The sequence below is a fragment of the Aplidium turbinatum genome, chromosome 17 (genome assembly GCF_918807975.1).
Source record: "Aplidium turbinatum chromosome 17, kaAplTurb1.1, whole genome shotgun sequence".
Classification (NCBI taxonomy): domain Eukaryota; kingdom Metazoa; phylum Chordata; class Ascidiacea; order Aplousobranchia; family Polyclinidae; genus Aplidium; species Aplidium turbinatum.
Window position 1 is genome coordinate 14495613 of NC_137488.1, and position 26738 is coordinate 14522350.

Consider the following 26738-nt stretch of genomic DNA (forward strand, 5'->3'; position numbering starts at 1 on the left):
AGAAGGAGTGTAGCTTTTTTGTTATGAAAACTCGTAATGAAAATTCTTGAAAAAGTCATAGTCCTGCTCTGTGGACACTGGGACACTGACTTCGGGGTCTGTAGAGTTACTATTTCTGCGAGATGCATCCTCAGTCATGATGCAAAGAACAACCTAATTTATTCAATCAAAATTAACAAAACAAAAATTTCGAAAGACTTTTTTCTATGTTGTGTTGAAAATGAATTCCTAGTTCCGCCCGTGAACTCACATCCATAGATGAGAAGTATAACACAAATGAAAACTTTAATGTACAAATGATACCACCCAGTGTATCGTAAACGCGTGAATATAGCATGACAGTCCGACCCTCGTGTCGTTATCTTTTATCGTTGATCACGGTCTTTCTGTAAACGAAAATATCTTGGCTACTAACATGAAATAATTGCGCTTAGAATTACGTTATAAGCACGTTCAAATCAAATGAATCTTATGATCAATAAGAATCAAAGGAATCTACAAAATAGCAAACAAATCTACTGGCGATATTATGTCAGAAGAATCAAATTATTAAACATTTTATCGAAATGTGCTCTGTTGATCAATAATTAAAAAACAATAATGAAATAGCAACGTCATACGCTAATCGAAATCTTGTCGGGCGATCCATATAACTACTAAATCGATTCTCAACAGAACTGGTACGCTCATGTACTGTAGTTAACTGATGTAAAATTAAAATTATGAATTTGGCTAAGAACAGACTTCATTTATAGTACGAAAAGAGAAGAGAAATGATTTGAATAAAAGCGTCATATACAAAAAAGTACAAACTGTGTTTGCCGGCGCAAACTTCTAACTACGTTGATTCAACGTCAAGAAACACAGAGTCGACAAAATGTAAGATTTTGCTGACGCTTAAATAAACGACTAAACGAAACTGCGTTCACAAATAACAACACACAATGAGCATTACGTAGCTGCTTTAGCATCAAAACAAACCAGTCAGTTGAGATCAGTTGCCTAAAAAACTCTTGTTTGTGGCACAAATTATCAACAGGGGTTATCGATCAGTAGGGACTTTCTCTTTAAATGCTCGAAACAAAGGAAATAATTTGTTTTCCTTGCTATGACTCGGAGTTACTTAGACATCGACTTCCGGTTTTGAATCTAAAAAACAATGATGTAATAAGGGTGCAAACAGTGAACGTAGCAATGTTAAATGCCGTGTGGTTGCTTGGTTTTATCTGTCTGTGTTAAAATAATAACTCTCCAAAAATTTTGAAAAACATTTGACAACACTTTTGTTTAACACACTCTTCGCTTATTTGGTTGTTAGACATTCCGTAGTTCTATGAATCCATGGCCTCGGTTTTTCAAATAATTTGCTTGATATTTATTGTATACTTGGTTCACTAGTCGTTGGAGTGTTTTCAACAGGACAATCAGCTTCATGCATTGCCAGGTTATTGGATTCATCCAGCTTGAATTTCTGAGATGATTTTCTGCAAAAGTTATACTTTATGGATTTTGTTTTATTTTTACTGCTGTTATTATATTCGTGTGTTCAGATCGCCATCAGAAACATTGCCACGTATATTACTGTTTTTATGTAAAACCTCAAGCAACTTTTAAAAGTGTGGTACTTCATCAACAACAGAGTGCTTGAATGCGATAAATCAGCACAACAAAAATATTCATAAAACATGGCAACTGTTCAAAGTCATCTTACCTTCTTCTGATGATGCAAATGATGAAAATTAGAAACAGAAGCAGCAACACTCCTGCGACTACTACGATTACCCAAAGAATGTCAAAGCCATCTAAACAATAAAATTCTTATGATCATCTTATGATATTGGGAAGCCACAACGCTGCATGTAACCACTTTCTCAAAGCTTACTCAAAGTTTTTCGTTTTTTTAACATCATTTGTGAAAAATTATGAGGTTTTTGATGAAAATTAATACTTCATAGTTTATTTTTCCGTTTTTTTTTTATTTATGAAAAATAAAATTATTTCAGTTTAGAACACTGTTTTTAGTTTTATTGTAGCTATATTTTCACTGTTTTTAAAGGTACAAGTTGCAATAAATAAAATCAGTGAGTCATTTCCGTTCCTATAATTACTGAAATTAATATTCACGCTACTCTATGAAGTCCAGAAACTTCAATTTACTTTTGCTTGTGATTTTAGTTAAATGTCAACCATACACAATCCTTTACAAATACTTTGACACTATTTCATCGCAGACTAAAAGATTTTTTTTCAGAACAATAATTACTTTCTTGCTCAGCTTGTACAGGTGATATCTGTGTTTGGACTTCACTTGCAGAATACTCGATGGTTCCATCAACAAGAGGTGTTGTGTAAATCACGTAAAAGCTAAACAAAAAAGAAACCTTGTATTTTTTTGAGGAGTCTCACAATTGAGAACCAAATTTTTACTGCAACAAATTTTATTCGAGTGACAGATTTCTTTTTGCACAGCCGGCTGCACAGACAAGTAGTGAGAGCCTTGGCTCAACGTTCCAAAAGACGCCGATTTAACGTCGCTGTTCAGACTAAAAAAAACAACAAAAGTTTTAATTAGAAGTCTCAGCAAAATGTTGAAAAACACATTCTTATTACCACAAATTCTATTTGAATAATGGATTTTTTTACTTATTGATAAGAAACAAAATAAAAGGAAAACGCAACAGCAGCTCAATTAGCACGAGCTACTAGTAGAGCCTCTACAAGTATGCGAAACTACCAGGAATAACCTATCAAGGCTTTGTCAGTCCAAGAAGAAAGATTCAACACTAACCAAACCAACCAGCTACAAATTCGAAACGGTGTGCAAAGACAATTTTGGCTATCTGAGGCAATAAATTAAGTAATTTCTTTTCTACACACAAACAACAACACTTAAAATTCCATTTGTTGACATTGTGTCAAAAATTTCAATAAAAGTAGCTTTTTTGCAGATAATAAAGGATAGGCTACTAAGGATCACTCACTTGTAAAACTTTTTGGCTTGAAATGGAATGTTTGTTGCAGTGTAGAGATTATCATTCACTACGTGACCAGTGTGACATGATGAAGGAACTATTGTCACATCGCAACTTGAATTCTTTCCATCCCCAATCACAAAGGAAATGTTTTTTTCAGATGTGCTACAAAATATTTTATTTTTTGTAGCCAGTAAAAGTTAGTCAAACTAGATTTCAAGCATTTCGGGATGAGAAAACGGTACTACGAAAGTTTATCGAACGACAGTTTATCGAACGACTATTGATCGAACGATAGCTAATCGAAACAACAGTTTATCGAACGACGGTTAATCGAAACGTCTGTTTATCGAAACGACTGTTCATCGAACGAAAATTAATCGAACGACTAACCCTAACCGTAGATAAAATTTGCTTCGGGAAATTCGTCGTCCGATAAACTGTCGTTTCGATAAACAGTCGGTTCGATTAACTGTCGTTTCGATGAATTGTCGTTAGATAAACTGTCTTTCGATAAACTGTCGTTCCATTGACTGTCGTTTGATAAATTGTCTTTCGATAAATTGTCGAGTCACGGAGAAAACGAAGGTTCTAATGATACGCACCTTTTGGCACTAACAGGAGTATGGTGGCTAGTCTTTTTCTTTTAAGTATTCTTCTTTCAGCAATTACGCCCACCCAATTTACAACACCCTGGGTAAAGGTGAGCGGTGTTTTTCAACAACCAGCTTAAGCTGGGAGTCAAACCAGGTTTGCATAATTTGAAAACCAACACCTTATTTGCTGCGCCATCTCAACTACTTTTTGTTCAAAGTATAAAAATTCGTGTTCTCAGTATTTAGTGTGAATAAATTAATATGATAATTTTCTTTTTCTCTCAACATATTCTAATTTTGTGGTTTAAAGTGATATGAAGAGCAGGTACTATACATGGCTGCTTTAGAAATCATATGACGTAGTCCACAAAGAATATACAAAAAAAAGGCGTTTTTTTTTAAATTTGCAAACACAGCCACTTCAAACTACTCGCCAGATGCCACACAACTCAAACCGAAAAGCTCACACAATTCCATAAAAATGTACTACAGTACAATTGCAAGGTGGTTGCATGTGTTTATCTTGTAATTTCAAACGATAAAGACAGTGCGCAACTAAATGATGTTATTATGAAAGAACCTGAATGAAAACTGCCTCCAAATTTTTGACCTTAGCCCAATACATAGCTTATTTTCATCACAAACACCAATAAAAATTATTTTGTCGTTTTAAAGCTGTTTTTTCTTATGGCCTCACTGGTAACCCATATTTTATCTAAGGATTTCGGCACGCAAGCACTGATCACTGATTCCATACTTATTTTTTTCAAAAATGTGAAGTGTTTACAGTTCTTACCACAAACAATTATAATTAATTGGCTTACGCACCATGCATCGCTACTGCATTTTCCATATGCAACAAATGAGTAGACATTTCGTCTGTGTTTGACTAAATTGCATTAAGCCTATGAAGAAAAAAAGACAAACGTTCACGTGTTTTAAAAAACTATCTAAGAAACGTTTTGTTTCCTTAAGAACGGTAAGCTTAAATGAGTTTCAGTTCAGGAACTTCAAACTGACAGTTTCGAAATTTTGAGTAAAGTGTAAAGCTGTGCAACGAAATTGTCGAAGCAACTTCCGGTGTAAAAGTTAAATTTGTAAACGAACTAATATTGTCACACCGACTCGTGCAATGTCATTCAATGGATAGTTAGCTGTAGCTTTGTAAAGTTCAACTTTCTTTTTATTAAAAATACTTTTTTGTAATTAAGTAGTTTTCAAACTTAATTATTCAATTTCAAAGTAAAGGTGTTAAACTGGAGTTTCTTAAATTGAAGTTCCTTAAAATTTTACTAATGTTCGTAAGCTTATGTGAATTTTTTTTTCCATCATTTGTTTTACAATCGAAGATTGACAGCATGTATGAGCACTTATAAATCACCATGTATACTACGTCTGTTTGGTGTACTTCGACATTTGAAATAAACTTTTTTTTTACCCACCTAGGACTGGCTACTGCAAGATACGGTTCACCGGGGCTTAAAGAAGTTTCCTGCCTTCTGGTCAAGTTTCTCAAGAATTCTTTTGAGGCTTCGGTTCTATTAATTGTGACTTCTTCATCGTAATATATGCCAATTACAAAGAAGCAGCTGTAATTAAAAACATTGCATATTCCATTATAATCCTTAACCTAGCAATGGAAAGTGATGTAAACTTTCTAAATAGGATTAATTTACTGTTGTGAAGTTTTGTTGTGTTTAAAACTTAAAGTCGGTTGTTGTAGCGGCGTCGCTTTCCTACAAGGTGCGCTTTTCTTTATTGCCTACCCTACACCCTCGTTGAGTCGCTATTTGCAAGTTTCTTGAGTTGAAGTAGAGTGCCAATAGAAAATCGTAGCTATCGTTGCTTGACGATGTGTTTATGCTTTACTAAGTATTACTATTACAAATGCGTAGTGTAGTTAAGCATAAGATGGGATAGGCCTATTTTATTTGGAATTGTTATTACAATCGTTACATTTTTTAATAGCCTTCTGGTTCAAACCTAACTTGATTGCTGTTATGGAAACTAATAAGTTTTAGCAGGTAGTATTTGAATATGAAAAGTTTTAATAAAAGCATTTGCAGCAAAGAAGTATTTGGATAAAAAAAATTTACCTTATACATGTAGCTCCGTTTCTTTGGTCAACATCTTTGAAGGTCAACAGCATTGTATTCCCAACTGTGTCGATTGTAGGCGATGGAACCGACGGAGCTGCACGCAATTGTTCATATACGTCAATGTTCATAAATATGGTTTTTCGAACGTTTGCGTTTACGCTGACGGTGTCAATATTTTTTGTATGCGCGTACATCACTGCCTAGGAGTGAATCTCGACCGACAATTAATCTACAAACACCATGCTGAAGCCCTCCATGCTAAGCTATCAGCACGCAACAACTTGCTGAAATGCTTAACTGGAACATCCTGGGGCTCTAGTACATCTGCACTCTGTACAGGTGCTCTTGCACTTGTTTACAGCACCTCCGAATATGCTTCCCCCACTTGGTTCCGCAGCGCACACACTGGCAAAATTGACACTGCCCTCAACACCATCATGAGAATAATCACTAGCTGCCTGCTTCTAACTCCCACCGACTTTTTTCCGGTGCTATCCGGCATCGCCCCAGTTAGACTGCGTAGGGAAAATCACGTTACGCAGTCTAGTTTTACAAGCTATGTCAAGGGATGACCACCTCATGAACCAGATTGTCCAAATTCGCACTCTTAAAATCCCCAGGGCTTGAAATCTCGACGTCCCTTTTCCTGACATGCTGCAGATATCTGCAAGTCCAAGTTTCACATTACCGAAGTTTGGAACAGTGAATGGAGAAAAGTTGTGAGACCAACCCAATTCACAGTCCCTCCCAATACCAACACTCCACCCGGAGCAGAACTACCTCGGAAGGAATGGGTGAAGCTCAATCGCTTACTGACTGGGGTGGGCTGTTTCAACAGCAACATGTTTCAATGGGGCCTCACCGACTCACCATCTTGTGCATGTGCCTCAGAATCTCAGACTGCATAACACATTATCTACCAATGTCTTGTATATCGACCCTAGGACAGATATATGGAGTGTGGACCTCACAACGCTCGATGACCACACAATCCATTTTACACCAATTTCATTTAAGATACGCCGATTTTTTTCAGAAACTTCCTTAAAATAAGGTAAAGAAACAAAAGACTTATACTGGGTAGATGGAAGCACTAAACGTTGAGATTGTCGTTGGCAAGCACCAAGCATGCTTTTTCAGAAATCCATTGAGGCGCAACGTATTGTGTAATGACAAGTCCACGTATCGGACAATGCTCTATACACAGTTCTTTCCATTCAACTGTTCCTTGAAGTACGACCAGAAGTAAATGGTCGTTATTTGGTTTCCCAGTTGTGAATTTGTTGGTGTACAGTAGTGTTCATGAAAAATATTAGAGTTCGATCCTGTAGAAGTTGAATCGTTTTCTTACTTTTCAGTTCGCATACGTAATCGAAAGAGTAGTCGTTGCAATGAGGGGTAGCTCTCCATTTCCAATCATAATACTGGATCATATAAACACAGTTCCATGATGAAGGCTCTTCTCCTGCCCATATGGCGTTACGCCTTACAAACGGAATCTGGTTGAGCCAATAAGGCATCTCGTTATCTTCTTTTCTCAGTCCAATCCAAGCTGTGATTAAGAAAATAAATTGAAACAAGTTTAAATTGCTTGATATTTCAGCTTCAAATTATTGCTAAAGCATAACACGAATAAAGATGATTATTTTGTGTCCACTTTGATAATATATGTTACTATACCCTAAATGAATTCAATTTCTCCTGATGGTAGCGTCATTGAAGTGTCTTGCCAAGGCAAAGCAACATGTTTTAGATTGATAAGAACGTCGAGCAGGCGTTCTCAAGTTCAATAATCGATCAGTACGCAGCCAATTAACTCTCGAGACTATGCACAGTTGCAGAACCTTTAATTCATGCTGTTATAAAACTCAAATCTTAAAAATTTAAATTCAAATGCATGTTAATATAACAGTCTTGTTTAGTTGGTTGCGTGGCAGGGTGGTAAGTACCCAAGCACGCGGTTTGAATGACGTAGTTTCGATACCACTGCAAAACAGGCGGCTGTACGGCGGTATCACATTTAGTCGTATGCCAAAGTGATGACAAACAGCTGACTCGATGAGTAGGCTACATGTCTTTTTCTGCTTCCACCTACCTGTTGTGTTGCATGTACTGTATGCGATTCGAAGGATTGTCACATGGAGTAAAATAAATATTATTTTTTTTAGTTGACGACAGCAAGTTGGTAGGCTATATCAAAATAATTTTATAAGGCAACACAAAAAAAAAATTACATGATTACAAATTGAAATACATCCTTTTATAAGTTGTTTAAAAAATGATAAAGCTTTGGTAGATAGTTCACTTTGTTGTACCATAGACATAGGAAACTGAGTAACTTCAATGGGTTTAGCATATTTTAATGTTATTTTTGTTGCGCAAGAAAGTATGCGGATCTAACATAAACAAGCAAATAAAAACTCTTTCAAACCTTTTCAACACATCGTTGTTTTAAAAAATAACCTAAAAATACAATAATAATGAAAATGTCTGTCGATTGCGGAGTGGCACCCCTTGTTTACAGCTCTTGGTTTCTCTCATGATTATAGGCACTAAAGAAATGAATCGATGAACAGCGTAAACGAATCTAGCACTGATGATGTCAAGGTCTCGCCCGGAAAGGAAAACTCAGGTATCTTTCAGCAAGTATCTTTCAGTCTGTCAGCAAGCAAAACCTTCTGGATAAACATCTGATAAACGTGGCCACATGGAATGTGAAAACAATGTTTCACCACTGAAAAACGTGAAATTATCATAAAAGAAGCAGCGAGGCTCAAAAGTAACGTGATTGGCATAGCGAAGACCCTTTCGTCAGGCAAAGAAAATTTTGTAACGCCAGAAGGCTGGGACCTTTTTTACGCTGGAGGCAACACCAAGTAGGCCTATATCTTTATATGGTAGGTTATTTTTTTAAGCTTGCGCAAGTTGTTACAACAATAAAAAATGAACAGTTATACCAGATGAACTCCATATTCCTTTATCATATCGAGCATTTGCTTCTTTCAATAAAAATGCATGAGTTTCTTTGTCAGGTACAGAAGCCAGTTGTGCTCCTTTTGCAATGCAGGATTCCTTGGCCTGGTCAAAGCTTTGGTTGGAGTTTTGAGAAAACACGAAATAACTAGACCGGAATTTTTTAAACGATTCTGCAAACAATTATTGGCATCGTTATATTACTTTGTAGGCCTACAGTAATAGTAATGGAAGTGGGATCGTCAATGCTGCTTGTTAATGTTTTTCAAAATCATTTAGAAAAGTGCGATTAGTAGCTTTGACAACTAAGCAACATAAAACTGAAACAGGAAGAAATGAAAAGCATTATTTCAACCAACATTAATAAGCTCAAAGAATTATGAGGCTGTTCACCAGGCATTTAGTTAAATAACATGATATGCGTCTCTTTTCCTACTATTTATAAAAACCTATTGTAAGTGCTTGTCTGATGTATATTGGTTTCATGCTGATTGAAAACTGTGCAGTGTTGCGTATACAACTTGATTCTTCATGACTCATACAGTTCACTCTCTCCCCGTTCTCCCCTTTTTTTATTGTGTTTTTTTTCTTTTAACCTTTGAAATTTGCTCTTCTCAAATGTGGCAACACCTTCATGAGAGGAAAATTTCCAAAACAGTCTATCCTCTGCGGTTTCCTCCCAATTTGTGCAATTGGTATTGCACTTTTTAAGATTACTTTTCAGTAAGTCTTCGTACCACTTCTTTTGTCCACCTACCAAACGCTTACCTTTAGCTAATTCTGTGTAAAAAAAATGCTTAGGAACACGCTGATCTGGCATTCACCCTACATGCCTGCACCATCTGAGTTGGTTTTTGAATAATGCGGGACTCAATGCTTTTTGTTTCAGCTTCTTCTAGCACGCTCAAATTGTTCTCTTTTCTTCTCAGCTGATATTCAAAATTTTGCGCAGGCAGCGTTGTTGAGAATTTTCAAGAGTTGTAATATGGTTTCGGTAGATTGTCCAGGTTTCGGAGGCATACAGTAGGCCTAATGTTGTGATAACAACTGCATTGTAGACGGCGAGCTTTGTAACTTTTCGTTTTTTATATGTTATGATTGTCAACTATTCGTGAGCGAAGTTTTCCAAAAGCAGTGCTAGCACACTTTAAGTTTAAACGATGTTGCATTTAATCCTACAGGTCAACGCTATTTGAAATTTCACTTCCTGGATAGCAAAAGTGCTTCACATCCTTTAGTGGTATACCATCGAAAAGAATTTCTGGCAGAGCACTGTTACGATCTTTAAAAAGTGGTTGAAAAAAAACTTGAGTCTTGTTAATATTGACGTTAAGTCCAAGCTTTTTGTATGCTTGATGAAAAACATACACAATTTGCTGTAGGTGGTTCCCATCCTCACACACCAACAACGCGGAAGAAGCCTACCAGGAATTTTGTGATGCAATAACATCAGCGGCAAAACACTCCATCCCCCGCGGCCGACAAAAGAACTGCATGCCGTGCTGGGATAAGGAGTGCAAAAGCCTCAACTCCGTCTTCCTCCACGGCCCCCAGGGCAACGACACCAACAGCTGCTCAGTAGGCTGGCGCAAAATCACGAAAAAATTTTTTTTGCTTTTGAATTTTTCGTCAGTTTGGAATATTGTTCCTTTTGGTAAATATATCTCCTACACCAAATTTCACAAAAAAATATTAACGTTTGACCCTGGTTCACCTGGTTTGAATTTTTTCTATTTTCGCTTATCCCTGAAACTGCTCACCCGCTATCTTCTAATGCACTCTAGCATCTTAATGGACACAATAAGAGGCAGTAACACAAACTTGTAGCAAGCAAAGTGGTTTAATTAGCAACTCTATGAACACTGACACATGTATTACTCTCAAAATTTCGAATTCTACCACATTTCAGACATGATTTTCTTTGTGCACTCTTCACGTAGTAAATATCTAATGCTTTCAGTTTCTTGAATCATTTGACGATGTTTATCGATTTTCATAGGCCAACAAAACTTTTTTTATATAAAGACATGTGAGAGTCATTTTAAGGTATTTCGAGGCCCCTGATTCTGAAAATGCACTAAGTTTTCTCGAATTGGCTTTAGTTTTTGAGTTACAGCAAAAATATTTGTTTCGCAATTTTGAGCCCCTATAGATTTAACGTCGTGTCGTTTACTACATAGACAAAACTGGAAGTAATCCCAGGCACATTTCTGAGTTGTATAAAAACGCTATTTGGAACCAATCACGTTGATTACAACCCAAACAAACAGCTATTTAACGTTTACTAGCCTAGTACCAATTGGTCACAGCGGTAAACCATAATCTCTTCGTGGGAAAATTGTAACGTAAGATTCCCAAATCCGTTCGTCTGCATGCAATGACCCAAAAATAAACACACTTTCGAAACGTCTATTCAAACAGTGTATTCCAGTAAAATTAGCCCGAGGCTATCGAAAATAGGTGTAACGCCTACACCTCTAAAAAAACTGTCACTACAATACAGATTAATTGGATAAAAGACGGAACTTTTGTCCAGCTAGCAAGCACTAAGCCAACAGTTAAATGAGCGGCCAACTTTCAAGCAATCATTTTACGAATGACCAGAATAGATATCAATATCTCAAATTCACGTATGCAGTACTGTGACGCAATAATGAAAAACAATTATGAAGTCATTCAACAGGTGTTCGAGCTAGTGAACCAATGCATTCATGTTTAAACAGGTCCAAACAGATTTAAACAGGTCTGACACAAGTCTTATTAACGCTGGTGCAATTTTGGCTCATGTTTTAGGAATTTCCATGACGTAATATTCAGTAGACTTGAACGGTTTTTACATGACGTTTGATTTGGTGAAAATTGTCGGGAACATAGCGGCCCCTAGTTATGACAGTCTGACATGGCATAACTAAAAAGAATTGACGACAATTGTGAGCCAATGAATAAAAACACATGATACACTAATTGTTTGAATCACTCACGTTTAAGTTAATACGTAAATACAAAGGGCATGCAAAGAATGAACAACAATACGGAATAATACACGACGATACATGAAATTGGTACCATAGGTACACGCTAAAATGACGCTATATACAATAGTTGCGATAATAACCGACTGTTCCGGGCTCAGACAAGGGTCGGCCACCGCAGACAAAACCAGGCTCAAACCCTAACACTTAGGTGTTCTTTACGGGGGCGAGGCACGAAATATCCCTCAACACATAGTCTACTTTTACTTTCCCCGTACTCTCATCATAGTTGCAGACGGCAACTTTGGCTCTACGAACCACAGGCTTCCCTTTCCTAATTTGTGGAACTACCTCATGCACCCTCCCAAGTTGATACTTCCCACGTTTACCAATGTCTTGGAGAGAACCTACCACTACAAGTTGACCAGGCTCCAAATTCTCGGCCATTTTTAGCCATTTTTTCCGGCCCTGAAGACCTGGCAAGTAAAAATCGATCCATTTATTCCAAAACTGCTGAGAAAGTGATAAATTGAACCGATAATCCCTTCTTAATTGGTCACGATCATGTGGTTGCCCAACAGCACAGTATGGGTCTAAGTATGGGGTCAAAAGTGAGGCAGGGGTGATGACAGTAAAATCCCTAGGGTCGTCACTCAAAGGTACCAAAGGGCGTTCGTTCACGATCCGAACGGCACTGCCTGTGTACGTAAGCAGTTCAATGAAATTGGGCTTACGTAATGAAGAGTCCAAAATGTGAAAGAAGTATTTGGTCATATCGGCCACGAAACCAAATCTTTCAAGCCGAAATCTAGCCAAGACATCTGCCAGAGGGTTTAGCAAGTCAGACAAGTCAAGACAAGAAGACATTAAATCATTAACACAAGTTCCTCGAAATTCAGATTGTTTTAAAGCCTTCTTCTTTAAATCAGCAGCTCTATCTGACGCCAACACAAAATTGTTAGGTAAATCAATAACTTCCTTCAACGGAACAGGTATCTCAAATCGACCATCTTTCAACTCAATATTCGGTTCGACAAGTTCTCTAGCCAAAATATCATTGCGAGACAATTCACAGGTTTCATTTTGCAAAGTCAAATCCTGAATGACTTTATTCAGGTCTGCTATTTCCATATCGCGAGACTCAATTTTACGCTGAAAGCCAGAGATGACATCCGACTCTGAAGACGTCTGCACTCTGCACACTTTAGCAACGCTTTCAACTAAGGGTGACTTACCACCACAAGCCAACCAACCGAGAGGAGTGAGTAAAGCATGCGGTTCACTGCGATTTTCACCAACACGTTCTTCTTTTGCCCACATCAAATAAGCGTTGTCGTTGCCAATCAGTACATCTACAGTACTACAATCATTCAAATGAAACATATTCACGTCATGAAAATGACGGAAACCACTTAAATCTTGTTTATGGGGTAAAGTTTTAACATCGTCAGCCCAAGCTGGGTTAACCACCGAGGTTATATCACAAAACAGTTCATCAGTCTCTAACGACTGGATGTTGAGTTTAACAAGGTCAGCACAAGTAGGTTTCTGACCAGCCAGAGTATCCATTTTAAACGACGCTTTATCATACGGTTTAAGACCAAGTTCGCACACCAAGTCACTCGAAACAAAGGTCAACTGCGAACCAGGATCATGCTGACAATACACCAACTTCGATTTGCCAGTCATTGGATTCAAAACACGAGCAGCAGTAACGCGGTTAAAGGCTGCTTTAACATTTCCAATCTTAACATTACGCACAGGAACTCTGGCACCAGCCTCATCTTTACCGACCAAATCCAGAGAATCACGTGACGTCACATAAAAATCATGCAGAAGAAAATAGTGTTTCCTATCGTTGGTAGGTCCACACTTACGACAGTTATTTGCATGATTACAGTCTCTAACCATATGCTGGCGCAAACAATTCAAGCATTTGCCAGCTTTCACAATGACATCTCTCCGATCTTTAGGTGTCAAGCGCAAAAATTCTTTACAATTAGACAAAAAATGATATTCAACTTGACCACGTGACGAACAACAAAAACATGCCGGTATGTCACTACGTCTGGCCACACCACCGCGCGGTGCGCCAACAGCAGTCGAGTACTGCGAACTCCCTGAAATCACATTATCATGGGGTTTTACCGACGTCTGCCTAACCGGACATGAAGGCAATTTTCCTTTACCAAACTTTTTAAAATGCTGCGACTCACCAGAATCGCCCATTAGCATAATGCTAAAATCAGTCGACTTGCGCGTTTCCTCCCGTACTACAAAATCAAACAAACTCTGAAAGGTAGGTTCCTCAGTGCTACCATACTGATCACCTAAAAAGTCAAGATAACGCTGCTTAGCGTCAAACGGGAGTCGCTTAGCCAAATCCAAAACAAAACGTCCTTCTAATTTATCACGCTGACCATAAGCTTTCGCGTAAAGCAAACACTGCGACAATTCATCTTTAAACTCTTTCAAATCACTGGAAGAGATAGAAGTCAATTTGCTACCATAGCGATACTTTCTAATTTCTGGTTCTGCGAAAAGACCTCCACGAACCCCAAAACGTTGGGACAAGCGAGCTAACGACATTTCTATCCTGTCTTCCTCTGACAAGCCAGGAGTGTCAGAAACCAAATTAGCAATCGTTTGTGCAGCTGTTCTAACACAAGCTGCTTGCAACAAAGTCAAACGAGTTCCCTTAAAGGGCGAAGCTGCCATCAAGGCCATAACACGATTTTTAAAGAAGACAAATGGCATATTATTACCATCGTAACCAATCAAGGCCGCCTTATCGAAGAACGTCCTACTATTTTGGTATTCAAAAAAGCAATCCTGTTGCTGAGAACTCGATTTAGCGGGAGAAGACAAGCTATATCCCTTAAGGGGCTGAGTGGGCTCAGTCACATGCACAGCCCGATCACGATCCTCAAACACGTTAAAATCAGGAGACACGATACGCCTCTCACAACCACCCAAATTACGTGTAGCTGGGCGATCAGCAACTAGCGGCGCAGAAAACTTTGAAGGGGGCCAAGCATTACTGCTAATGGCGGCCCCGTGACCTGTACGCTCTGGGGGAGGAGATCGGTTATAATTCACAAACCTTGGCTCTACAGCCTTCGGAAGACCCTTAGCCGCGGCCCCGAGACCTCCTGAAACATCTTGAAAAGATGTGGATTGTACTGGTCCACTTACAGATTGAACAGGCGTCTGGAAAGGGTTAGGTAAATTAAACTGCGATTGATGTTCACTTCTGGAATGCCTAGAAGAGCCCTTCCTAGAGCTACGCCGGGAGCCCAACTCAGAACGATATTCAGCTAAAACTACCTCTTTACGTTGTTCAGCCCTCAACTGAGCGTCTTTGAGTGCGAACTCAGCAGCTCTGGCTTCGGCCTGAGCTCTCGCGGCAGCCTCAGCTCGTACGGCCTCAGCTCTCGCGGCGGCCTCAACTCGTATGGCTTCAGTTCTCGCGGCGGCCTCAGCAGCTCTCGCTTCGGCCTCAGCTCTCACGGCGGCCTCAGCAGCTCTTGCTTCGGCCTCGGCTTGTATCTGGAGCTCCTCTCGTCTTAGCTGTAGGTTAATTTGTGCAACTATCCGTGACGAGCTCTCAGACATCCTAGTGCTTACATTTGAGGCGCTATCCTCAGGATGTATGTCAGCATCTAACCTATCTGAGAAATCACTTTCTTTTTGTTCGAAGTTATTTTTTAACGAGTTAAATTCGGGATCTACCCTATCACGAAATTCTGCCAAGATTGCAGAGTTAACAATTTTACTCAAGAGAGCATGGAAATGCCGTAATTCCTCTTCTAAAGTAGATAAGTTAGATCGAAAAATTAACAGTTCCTGCTTATCACTCAAAGAACCTAGGGCCACAGAAAGTTTCCCAATTTGAGTCAAAATATCCCGTCTAAGATGCCGGGCCTCTCGAACTGACTTAGCCTCATCGTTATTGGGTCCCTCCCCAGAATGGCCTGCCCGACCGCAAAGAACATCATCAGGCTTAAACTCAGTCGAGTCTACGGCGGTCGAGTCCTTGTCACCACCGAGTGTAGACATATTAAATGTTAGGGCTAAATTTAACAATTAAAAAATTAAGTTACACAAACACACAAAATTACAGTAGTTATAAAAAACTTAACTGCAAAGACCGTAAAAATACAAAAAGAATTTAAATGCACGATACCGTAGCTGTACGAGTATGTGAAGTCCAAACGTCCACAAAACTTGCTTGGATTCTTCCACTTGAATCTTCAAGCACAGATGGATTGCCTTTAATCTTCTTTCTTGCCAATGAATGTCAAAGTTATTTTTTTTCTGTACCAAACTGAGAAGAAATGTCTTTACTTTTTTGCTTAAAGTTCTTCAGTTGCCTACCGAGAAGAAATGTCTTTAATTTTCTTTGCTTCTTTAGACTACCAACCAATAAGATCTTCTTTTATTATTTCTTTGCTTCTAAGTGCTTCTTGGCCTACCAACTAACTAACTTCGTCTTTTATTTTTTTATGCTTCTAGTGCTTCTTGGCCTACCAGCTAACAAGAACTCGTCTTTTATTTTTTATGGTCACAGCGGTAAACCATAATCTCTTCGTGGGAAAATTGTAACGTAAGATTCCCAAATCCGTTCGTCTGCATGCAATGACCCAAAAATAAACACACTTTCGAAACGTCTATTCAAACAGTGTATTCCAGTAAAATTAGCCCGAGGCTATCGAAAATAGGTGTAACGCCTACACCTCTAAAAAAACTGTCACTACAATACAGATTAATTGGATAAAAGACGGAACTTTTGTCCAGCTAGCAAGCACTAAGCCAACAGTTAAATGAGCGGCCAACTTTCAAGCAATCATTTTACGAATGACCAGAATAGATATCAATATCTCAAATTCACGTATGCAGTACTGTGACGCAATAATGAAAAACAATTATGAAGTCATTCAACAGGTGTTCGAGCTAGTGAACCAATGCATTCATGTTTAAACAGGTCCAAACAGATTTAAACAGGTCTGACACAAGTCTTATTAACGCTGGTGCAATTTTGGCTCATGTTTTAGGAATTTCCATGACGTAATATTCAGTAGACTTGAACGGTTTTTATATGACGTTTGATTTGGTGAAAATTGTCGGGAACACCAATCAAAATACGACATGAAGTAAGCCTGAGGATACAAGATGTAGAATATATAACTTGCGTTTTGCATTAATATATTTGTTGGTTTCAACAGTCTCAGACTTACTAAGTAAGCTACTAAGTACAAACAAAATGCATACATTGTTTTGCTTAACATTAGACAAATAAGCAAAACAAAGCTATCGATAAACAAACGCAACTCTTTATTATGATTGGCCTACTGAGCAACACCCATCAAGGTACGAAGGCCATTTATATAATTACAGAATACAAAGTTATGTTCTTCAGTAAAGTAGCTGCTTAGAATTTTATCCTTGCTGCGGAAGAACGTAATCTTGGAGTCAAGAATGCCATGTTGATCGAGATGAGGAGCCAAGATTGCAGCTACCACTTTTGTTAACTAAATCTTTAACTACTACAGTAGGTGGTAGAAATGGTTTTGAGAAAAAAACTTGACCTTGCTCCAAAACATTACTGAAGGTATTGAGGTTACTCTCAGTCATGCCCGTTTTCCTATTGTTTCAAGCAAATCACCACTTGAAACTAGAGAGGGCAAACAAAAAACAGAAATAGCAACATCCATGCAATGACTGCCTTGCACACTCCATGTAAACATGATGTTCCAACTTCCTTCGAACATCCTCACCGTGCAGAAGTATCAATTTTCATGGTGATTCCACGGCTCTCTTTATGCCATGGCACTCTGAACTTCTTAGCCTTGAGCCCAGAAACGGGTTTGAGTGCAATGTTTGCATACTTTATAGGAGGAACCATGGCCACCTAAAGATACGGCCTGATTTGTCACATTTTGCAACAATTTCCAGGTTTTTCTAACTTTGGGCGAACGTTTAAATAAATTTTTCTAAAAATTAGACTTTTACGCTTTCTTTATTCTTTTCCCCAGATGACACAATAGGTTTTAACATTCTCACATGTTGAAAAACAAAGAAAATCCGATTTCGAAGATTTTAGTCAGACTGTTAATTTTTCAATAACAGTCTGATTTTGCGTTTTTCAACTTACTTTTTCTCATTTGCTACTGCTTCCCCAAGGCAACAGAAAAGTTTTATGTCATTAGGAAACAAACCGCAAAAAGTAAAAACTTCTCAAAAAATATCAGTCAAACACTAGCAGTAGCTGTAATCAAAATCTGCAAAATGTGACAAATCAGGCCGCATCTCCAGGTGGCCATGGAGGAACCCAGGACTTATCTTGATCACCAGGCTTCATGTCAAAGTAATAATAATAGTAATGCTTGTTTTTGTATAGCGCTGTATCTATCGCAGAATGCGTTGGTCCTCTGCGTTGCCTCATGCAGCAAAATATATCTGGGTTGTTTGTACAGCATCCTACTTGTCAAAGGCATGTTTTATTAGCCTATATGCCATTTATTTAGCCTATAAACCAGAAAAAAACTTCTTGCAGCAAAGACTTGGCCTTAGCAAAGGCTTAGAATAAAACTTCATTTGTACAAGTATTCATTTCAGTAGGCCTACATTTTCAATATAAAGTTGTATTCATAAACACATGACTTTCGGGATATTTTTCTTGTGATGTAGGCCTACTGATTCACAACTGTTTTCATTGAATATTTATGTCTCCCTTATGTTAAACACAGTTCATTTCAACCTTTGCTTGCGTTTTGAACTTTCGTGCAATATGAACCAATTGAACTAGACAAGTGCAATTATGACATCATAATGGTAAACAGGGCTGAATATAAGTAATTTGCTAATTGAAAGCCTTTGAAAAACGATTTCAAAACATTTCATTGTCGAATATCTTTAAAACTAGAGCCAATTCGAAAAAACTAAGTGCATTTTCGGAATCAGGGGCCCTGAAATACTCTAAAATGACTCTCATCTTTTGTGCCAAATTTTTTTTGTTGGTCTATGTTATAGATTCACTGACTGCGAAAAGGCTGTAAAATCAATTAAAATGACACTAAAAGCATGCACTATTAGTGACTCTCAGACTTTGAGTAGGGTGAAGATGTTCCACGTGGAAGTTAATAGAGGAAGTGATGTCAAAATGACATGGTCAAATTTTGAGAAATCCTTTCTTCAGATACTGCTAAACCACTTCGAAGTTTACTAATTTTTCAAAAAAATTCAGAATTTCTCCTTGGGTGAACCAGGGTCAAAGGTCAAAACCCAACAAAAATTTTTGGTTTACAAATATCAGTGAGCAAAATGGAACATTATTCCAAACTGACAAGAATTTTAAAGAACATCAAGGAAAATGAGCCACCCTACTGCTCAGCCACAGCCCTGTTGGCAAGGCTGGGCTCAAAGAGGAATGTTCGTTGGATAGAAGCCGTTGAATCAATCGACTTCACGCACTCCAGCCGCATAGCATGGAGTACATTGAACAACCTAACTGGCAGATCACGTGCCTCTCGTCAACAATGTCCTGCTTCGGCAAATTCCATTGCCTCACAACTTGTAGAGAACGGGAAATACAAATCGAGAGACCATGAATCAGGCAGATCTGTCTTACAATAAATGACAAGGATTATAACAAGCATGAAGGTGGAGTTGATTTGACACTCTTGATGAAAACTGAGAAGAATTCAATTGCTTGAGGAAAACAAATCGTTGGCCAATGCTTATAAATTACAATTTGATAAATGTTGCCAGTAACAACGCATTTCTCATAACGAGAGGCAATGGAAAAAGTAACAAAAAAAAACAGATTTTCTCAAACAGCTTAGCTTTTAGCTTGCTCAACCGTATGTCAACAAAAGAAAATTGAAGGAAGAAACTAAACTACTTGCCATAAAGTTTGGGTTCATCGATGCTGCTACTTCAGGCACTTTCAATCGCACAGTTCAAAGTATTAAACGGGGAAGATGCTACAGATGTGTAAAGCATAGCATACTCGATCCGCATGTGTCACTTGTAGCCGATGAGTATGTCAACGACACAGAAAACTTCAAAAGAACCAATATTGCTTGGAATGTTGAACAATTTGTTGTAGTGCTCCACGTTTCTTCGTTGTTGTGTTGGAAATATACGTGAAAAAACTTTGCTTGTTAAGATTGTTTCCATTTTATCTGAGAGCTAGTAAGCTAAAACTATATCCTGGGTAGGAAGCAGACCTCCCAATTAGGATTAATGATTGTTTTGTTGAGGTTTTATCAAGTTCAAATCATCGGCAGCAGTGGCCGAGTGGTTAGCGCGTTGGGCTCGCAGTCGAGAGCCTGCATGTTCGACTCCAGCCACCCGCACTTGCTGTCTGTTGTTTCTCTGGGCAAGAAACTTTACGATAATTGAGTAATGGGTAGTACCAAATTTAAGTCATAAGTAGAGTAGACAACCGGAAACAGACATTGCCGTCGGCTGCAGCGTGGGTCAGGTGTACGTCGGAAGACGAGTCGTCCGTCGCTATGCATCGGAAGACGTCGGAAGACGTACACCGATGCATAGCGCTCAAGTCCGCTTTCCGGCAATGCAGGATAAAGATCAAACAAACAAATATCTAAAATAACAACTTCACTATGAGACCAGCGCATTTGTATTGAAAAACACAAGGAAATGCCATATTGACAATTTGTCAACATCTGTGCCGACTAAGTTACGTAAAATTCTTGTGCTAATAGGGTTATTCTAGCTTTAAGCATACTAAAAGTAACTTTATGTATGGATGTGGTTTAAGAAAGTAAATGCATGATTGGTTGATACGTTTATAAAAAAAAAATCAATGCAATTAATTAACTTGGAGAAGATAAAGAAAAATTAACGTTAATACGTTATCTATCCGGAGTCACTGACACTACGCGTGGGTGATAAAGAGCAACGCTCCTCAACAATAGAAAGCGAAAAGAAATTCAAATGGAGAAGAAGAAGAAGAAATCAACAGCAACACCTTAGTTAGAGGCACCGAAAAAAAACGTGCAGTTATCTGTAGTAAAATAAGGTGCCTCTTCAATAAATGAAATTAAGCTTTCGAAGAGAAAGCTTGTCCCGTTAAAAACTCTAAACTCATACAGGACAGAAATCACCGCGAAAACAATATAATTATATAAATGCAGCCGCTCTTACGTTCCACCAACCCCAAAAACTTATTGACGATGCACTTGAAGAAATAAAAAAAGAGTTTTGTAGGTAAGATAACCTCAATTTTTCACATGAATTGACAAAACACGGAAAACAGCCACTCCAACGCATTCCATCTTGCTGCGCTTCCTGCACACCAAGAGCTGAGGTTGCATGGAAGCAACATAACTTGCAAGACCATAGTTATAGCTCTTCCAGTTTTAACTGCTAACACCAGACGGTGCCGGTACATATTCCTTACAAAATACTACTGTAAAGTGTTTAGCTCAAACTAATTAGCAAAACCTATGGCATATTGGTCTACAACGCAGAAATCAAAAAATTGCCGATGGAAAGTAGAATGGAAGATGGAAGAAATTTTTGAGCTGGAATGGAAGAAGCAACGGAAGGTTTATATGATGGAATGAAAATGGGATGGAAGAGAATTTCCCGATGGAAAATGAGAAAACGTCTTTCATTCCATCCCATTCCATATTTGCTGGTAACACTGGTAATAGGAAAAGATTTGTCTTTTTTTAGAGTACAATTAGGAGTTTTGCAGTGATTTGAGATTCAGGGATCACACTTTAGCAATTTCTTTTTTGTTATGTGTAATTGTGTATGCCATGTTGTGTATGTAGTGCTGAGGAACAAACCGCAGACCACATCTTCAACTCACCCAACGGAGTTAAAGGTCTGCGTGTCTTGGAAGATGAAACCAAAGACTGGCTGCTCTCTAGCAGCCATCCAGTCTAGTCTGGAAACATTGTGGTTCTGGGGTGGTAAAAGAATAGATTCTCAGCTGCAAAGGTCATACGACGACCAGCAGTCAAATAATGATAACATTCAATCGGCAAGCTTTGGAAAACAGTATTGACCTTATTTTGTAAGCAAAGCGAGAAAATGTCAACTAGTGTTCCTTAAAGTTGATTCTGGGAAACATTGTCGAAAAAGTTCAATAACAAAATTATTTAGATTCGTGCATAGTACCGTAGGCTTCAAATTGCTAACATGTAAGTAAAACAGTTCGCACCTTTTGTTGTTTTGCATACAATACTTTAACATATAGGCTACTTACCAGCACGAACATTTTTCAAACACAGCAGCAGAATCGCAGTAAATCTAAGCATATTTAAGTTCTTCATCCTCGTGTCATCATACATTGAAACTAAACAGGTTTTGAAAACAAAACTCAAAAATAACCTAGAGTCTGTGACGTGGAGTCACCTCGTGCAGGGCTGTTGCTAAAAAGTTTCGAAGAACTCAGCTTTTTAACGGAAATACAAAGAAAGTGTGCGTTGTATCAACGTCAATTTATCTAAATTTTAAGGTTGGCTGTCACTTAGTCAAGGCAATACAAAACTTGAGTTTTTAATTATACGGAAATCGAAAGTGAAGCCAACTCAGTAAAGGAAGCCTTGTCTTTGTTTTTATGCCAGAAAATTTTCACAACGTGGTATTTCACTTTTTCGTCCCAACACAGGAACCTACAACGCCCGCACAGACATTTAAATTTATGAAATGTTAGTATACAACACATTCTTAGATTTTGTATACTTAAAATCTTTTTCATTAAAAATTAAGTAAGTGGAACCAAATTTGAAGTATGTCATTAGGCTTACAATAATATATATTCAATAGCAAAAAACCTTAGCAATTACTTATTTAGAGCTTCGGTTGAGAGTTTGTCTTGTTGAACCATAGGCATACGGAGCCGAGTAACGTGATCGAGTTTAACATCTTCAAGTTTATTACATATAGAAACACAAAACTATGCAACAAATTAAGTATCGAACGTTTTCGACATCACAAGGTGTCCTCTTCAGGAATAATATACATACAACTTAACTACATCTGAATAAAATACAATGATTTACTAAATCTATAAACAGGAAAAGACAAAAACTGCACAGTACATCTGACTAGCTCAAACTCAACGATATAGGCTCTACGAGAATCAAAGGTAACTGCAACAAAAGATGTTAAACAGATCACATGATATTGATATGGTAGAAAGGCAAGGTGCGAAAAAACTAAAACAAAAAAACTAAAATCATTTTTTTCGCACCTTGCCTTTCTACCATATCATGTGACCTGTTTAACACCTTTTGATGCAGTTACCTTTGATTCTCGTGGAGCCTATCGTTGAGTTTGAGCTAGTCAGATGTACTGTGCAGTTTTTGTCTTTTCCTGTTTATAGATTTAGTTAACCATTGTATTTTATTCAGATGTAGTTAAGTTGTATGTATATTATTCCTGAAGAGGACATCTTGTGATGTCGAAAACGTTCGATACTTAATTTGTTGCGTAGTTTTGTGTTTCTATATGTAATAAACTTGAAGATGTTAAACTTGATCACGTTACTCGGCTTCGTATGCCTATGGTTCAATTACTTATTTGATTACAAAATATAATAATTTGCGTTTTAAATTTGGCCACATGAGTCGTTGAAAGTTTAAAATTTGCGAGACAATCGGATTTGCTGTACCGGTACTTGAATTACATAGTTTGGAAAAGTAGAAAAAGAATATCGCAAACTAAGACCATTAATTTTATGGTTGGTCTTCTGAATGATAGCATCGAATGCACTAACTTTTTAACTGACTTTCGTAACTTTCATAACTAACTTCAATCCACCTAATGGAGTGGAAGTGTAGCTTCGTCTAGTGCTGCTATACCATGCATTCTATTTGGTGCCTTGTAAACGGGACATTCAAGAATGACATAGTCAGCAGTTTGTTCCTCCCCGTCGCATTCCTAGGCCAATGATGGAGCCAAGCCGCACTTGTACATGCTGGAATGGAAACGGCCGTCTCCTGGGGTGACATTAGACAAATCGTTCACGTATACCACCACCATTTGACCTCAATTTTCAAGAAACTGTCATCGCGCGCTGCACTACTCAAGCGCCTGGCAGGCTCCAGCTGGGGAGCGAAATCTGACACTTTGCATATAGCAGTTCTCGCTCTTGTCTATTCCTCAGCAGAGTACTGTGCACTTGTTTAGTGCCGCAGTGCTCGCTGCCACAGCATCGACACTGCCATCAATAGTGACTTGCGCACAGTGACCGGATGCCTGCGTCCCACACCATTGGACAATCTTTCCATTCTTTCTGGCATCCAACCTGCTGAGCTTCGTTGCGGAGAAGCCACTTTGTCTTTTAGTCGCTGAGCATTGGAACCCAACCATCTTCTTCTCTACAAGATATTTTCTCCCCAAACAAACACCCCGTCGACTGAAATTAAGACACCCATTGGTGCTAGCGGCTTAATTTTTCATCAACGAAGCTCACGAACAACACGATTCTGTAGATAAATGGGCAGACAATAAATGGAACTGTCAATGGAAATCAAGCCCCACTAGACTCTATTCGTTTACCCCCGACGCCGACACCCATTCCATTTGCCTAACACTACCAAGACAGCCTTCGTACCGCCTTCGTACGGGCGTCGGATTTTTCCGCTCAACCATGCACCAATGGGGAATGGCATTTTCCTCTTGTGAATGTGGTGCCGAGGAACAGACCGTAGACCACATCATCAACGATAGTACCACCTTCAAGCCACTTAATGGTGTGCAAGGTTTGAGTGTCTTAGACGATGAAACAGAAACTGGTTGCTCTGTAGTAGCCTTCCAGCATAGTTTGCTAACATCGTAAATCTGGGGTGGTAAAAAGATAGACCCTCGGCTCCATAGGCTCACACCACGACAACGACCGAAACATTGCGCAGCACAATGAGTTAAGTATTTAAAATAGAAAACCTTTAAATATCTTACTTTTTGCATCATCAGTTTTATTTTCTGTGCACTCCAAAACAAAAGTCACCATGTAATAGTTTTGGAGGCTGCGACTTTCTGTATGAACTGGCCTAATACATGTGCCAACAAAAAAAGTTAAAGGAAGTTCCTGACTTTCTAATTAAACCATGGAGCCAAATAATAATGAAATGCCATTTGTAACCTCGTCACGTTTTTGAGCTGCTCTACAACAAAACCTTAAAAATAGGTTGGAAAGTAGGTTTAAAAGTAGTATTGAAAATTTAAAATAGACAATTTCTACAAGGAAGTAGGCAAGCTCTGTGTTTCCCAGCATACATGTTCAATCTTTGTATCAACCCATTAAAAGTTGGCTACTTCAAACGCAAGAGTAAACATAATTTAAAATAATAGTGAAATTTGGTTTGCTGATTTAGTTATTTAATCTATGAGATGTAATTACCAGTTAGAAAGTAACCTTTAAAGATAAGAAATGTCAGCTTATAGCATTAGGATAGTGACCCTAAAACAAGTAAACAAAGCAAAACTGTTAACAGATAAAATGCGAAAGATCGTCGTTTTTAACGCATATAAATTTGACAAAAAATAACTAAGTAAGAATATTCTGAGTTATTTTGTTGTAGAAATTCTATCAAAGCTTTGGTAGAGAGTTTGCTTTGTTGAACCATAGAGAAATAAAACATAGTAACTTTAGCGGGTTTAGCATACTTTATTTCACACAAAATATAACATAATTAAAGAAAATAAACTCAAACGTTTTCGACACGTACGTGTGTCCTCATCAGGAATTAAATCTGCAATATATAAAATGAAAAATCTCGTTATCTCGTAATCTCATTCTCGTATCATTTGTTCAGTTTGTGCTTTCAGTCCAGAGTGTCGTTACAGTTACAGTGCATAGTCAAATTTATTTTACGATTTTTCATTTTATGTATTGCAGATTTAATTCCTGATGAGGACACACGTACGTGTCGAAAACGTTTGAGTTTATTTAATTTAATTATGTTATATTTTGTGTGAAATAAAGTATGCTAAACCCGCTAAAATTCTATCAAAATAATCTCACTGCACAGAAAAAGAAGAATGCAAATATGCATTTACAGTAAATGAAAACACAAAGTGTTCAAACTATTCTTTTGTTTTATATGGCTTTCACCATGTGCAGTTATCGTCCGATATCCTTCCTCTGTGTTCCTTTCAAGATCCTCGAAAGACTGATCTACGCACGCGTCAACCCAATCATCGACCCGCTCCTTCCAAAAGAGCAAGCTGGGTTTCGGCGCGGAAAATCCACCGTAGATCAGGTCACACTCTTAACCCAAGACATCGAGGACTGCTTTGAGGCGAAAAAGAAGGCCGGCGCTGTCTTTCTAGATCTTACAGTTGCCTATGACACCGTATGGCATCGCGGCCTTACTTGCAAGCTGCTTTGCCTGCTTCCTGACCGACATATGGTTCATGTGATTATGGAACTTGTCAGGAATCGAAGCTTCACCCTCACCACCGGTACCTCACGGCAAAGCAGACTGAGACGCCTGAAAAACGGCGTCCCATAGGGATCGATCCTGGCCCCACTTCTTTTCAACATCTACACCCACGACCTGCCAACTACGGTCTCCGCAAAATACGCTTATGCGGACGACCTGGCAATTCTCCACTCCACAAAGTCGTGGAAAATCCTGGCCCCACTTCTTTTCAACATCTACACCCACGACCTGCCAACTACGGTCTCCGCAAAATACGCTTATGCGGACGACCTGGCAATTCTCCACTCCACAAAGTCGTGGAAAAATCTAGAAGACACCTTGAGCCAGGACATGAAAACTCTCTCAGCATATCTCCAGAACTGGCGACTGAAACTCAGCGAAACCAAAACTGTGGCAGCAGCTTTCCACCTCCACAATCGGGAAGCTGATCGTGAGCTACACGTCCAGAACAACGGAAAATCCCTGTCCTTCTGCTCCGAACCAAGATATCTTGGGGTGACACTGGACAGATCGCTCACATACCGCCACCATTTGGTGTCACTGCGCAAGAAAGTCACAGCTCTAGTTGGGGGGCGAGGGCTGACACTATGCGTATAGCAGCCTTAGCCCTTGTCTACTCTTCAGCAGAGTACTGTGCACCTGTTTGGTGCCGCAGTGCTCACTGCCATAACATTGACACTGCCATAAACAGCGC

General features: G+C 38.6%; 1 protein-coding gene across 1 annotated transcript; it reads right to left on the reverse strand.

Annotated features, from left to right (window-relative positions):
- Positions 1 to 268: 268 nt before the first annotated feature.
- Positions 269 to 21943, reverse strand: LOC145786221 (uncharacterized). The gene is made up of 9 exons (XM_082597865.1): positions 21859 to 21943; positions 8625 to 8813; positions 7019 to 7219; positions 5665 to 5761; positions 5011 to 5157; positions 2982 to 3137; positions 2264 to 2364; positions 1712 to 1802; positions 269 to 1484 (listed from the first exon to the last, which is right to left on the reverse strand). Exons 1-9 carry the CDS (start codon positions 21941 to 21943, stop codon positions 1376 to 1378), a joined length of 1176 nt encoding a protein of 391 aa, XP_082453991.1. The 3' UTR covers positions 269 to 1375.
- Positions 21944 to 26738: the final 4795 nt, after the last annotated feature.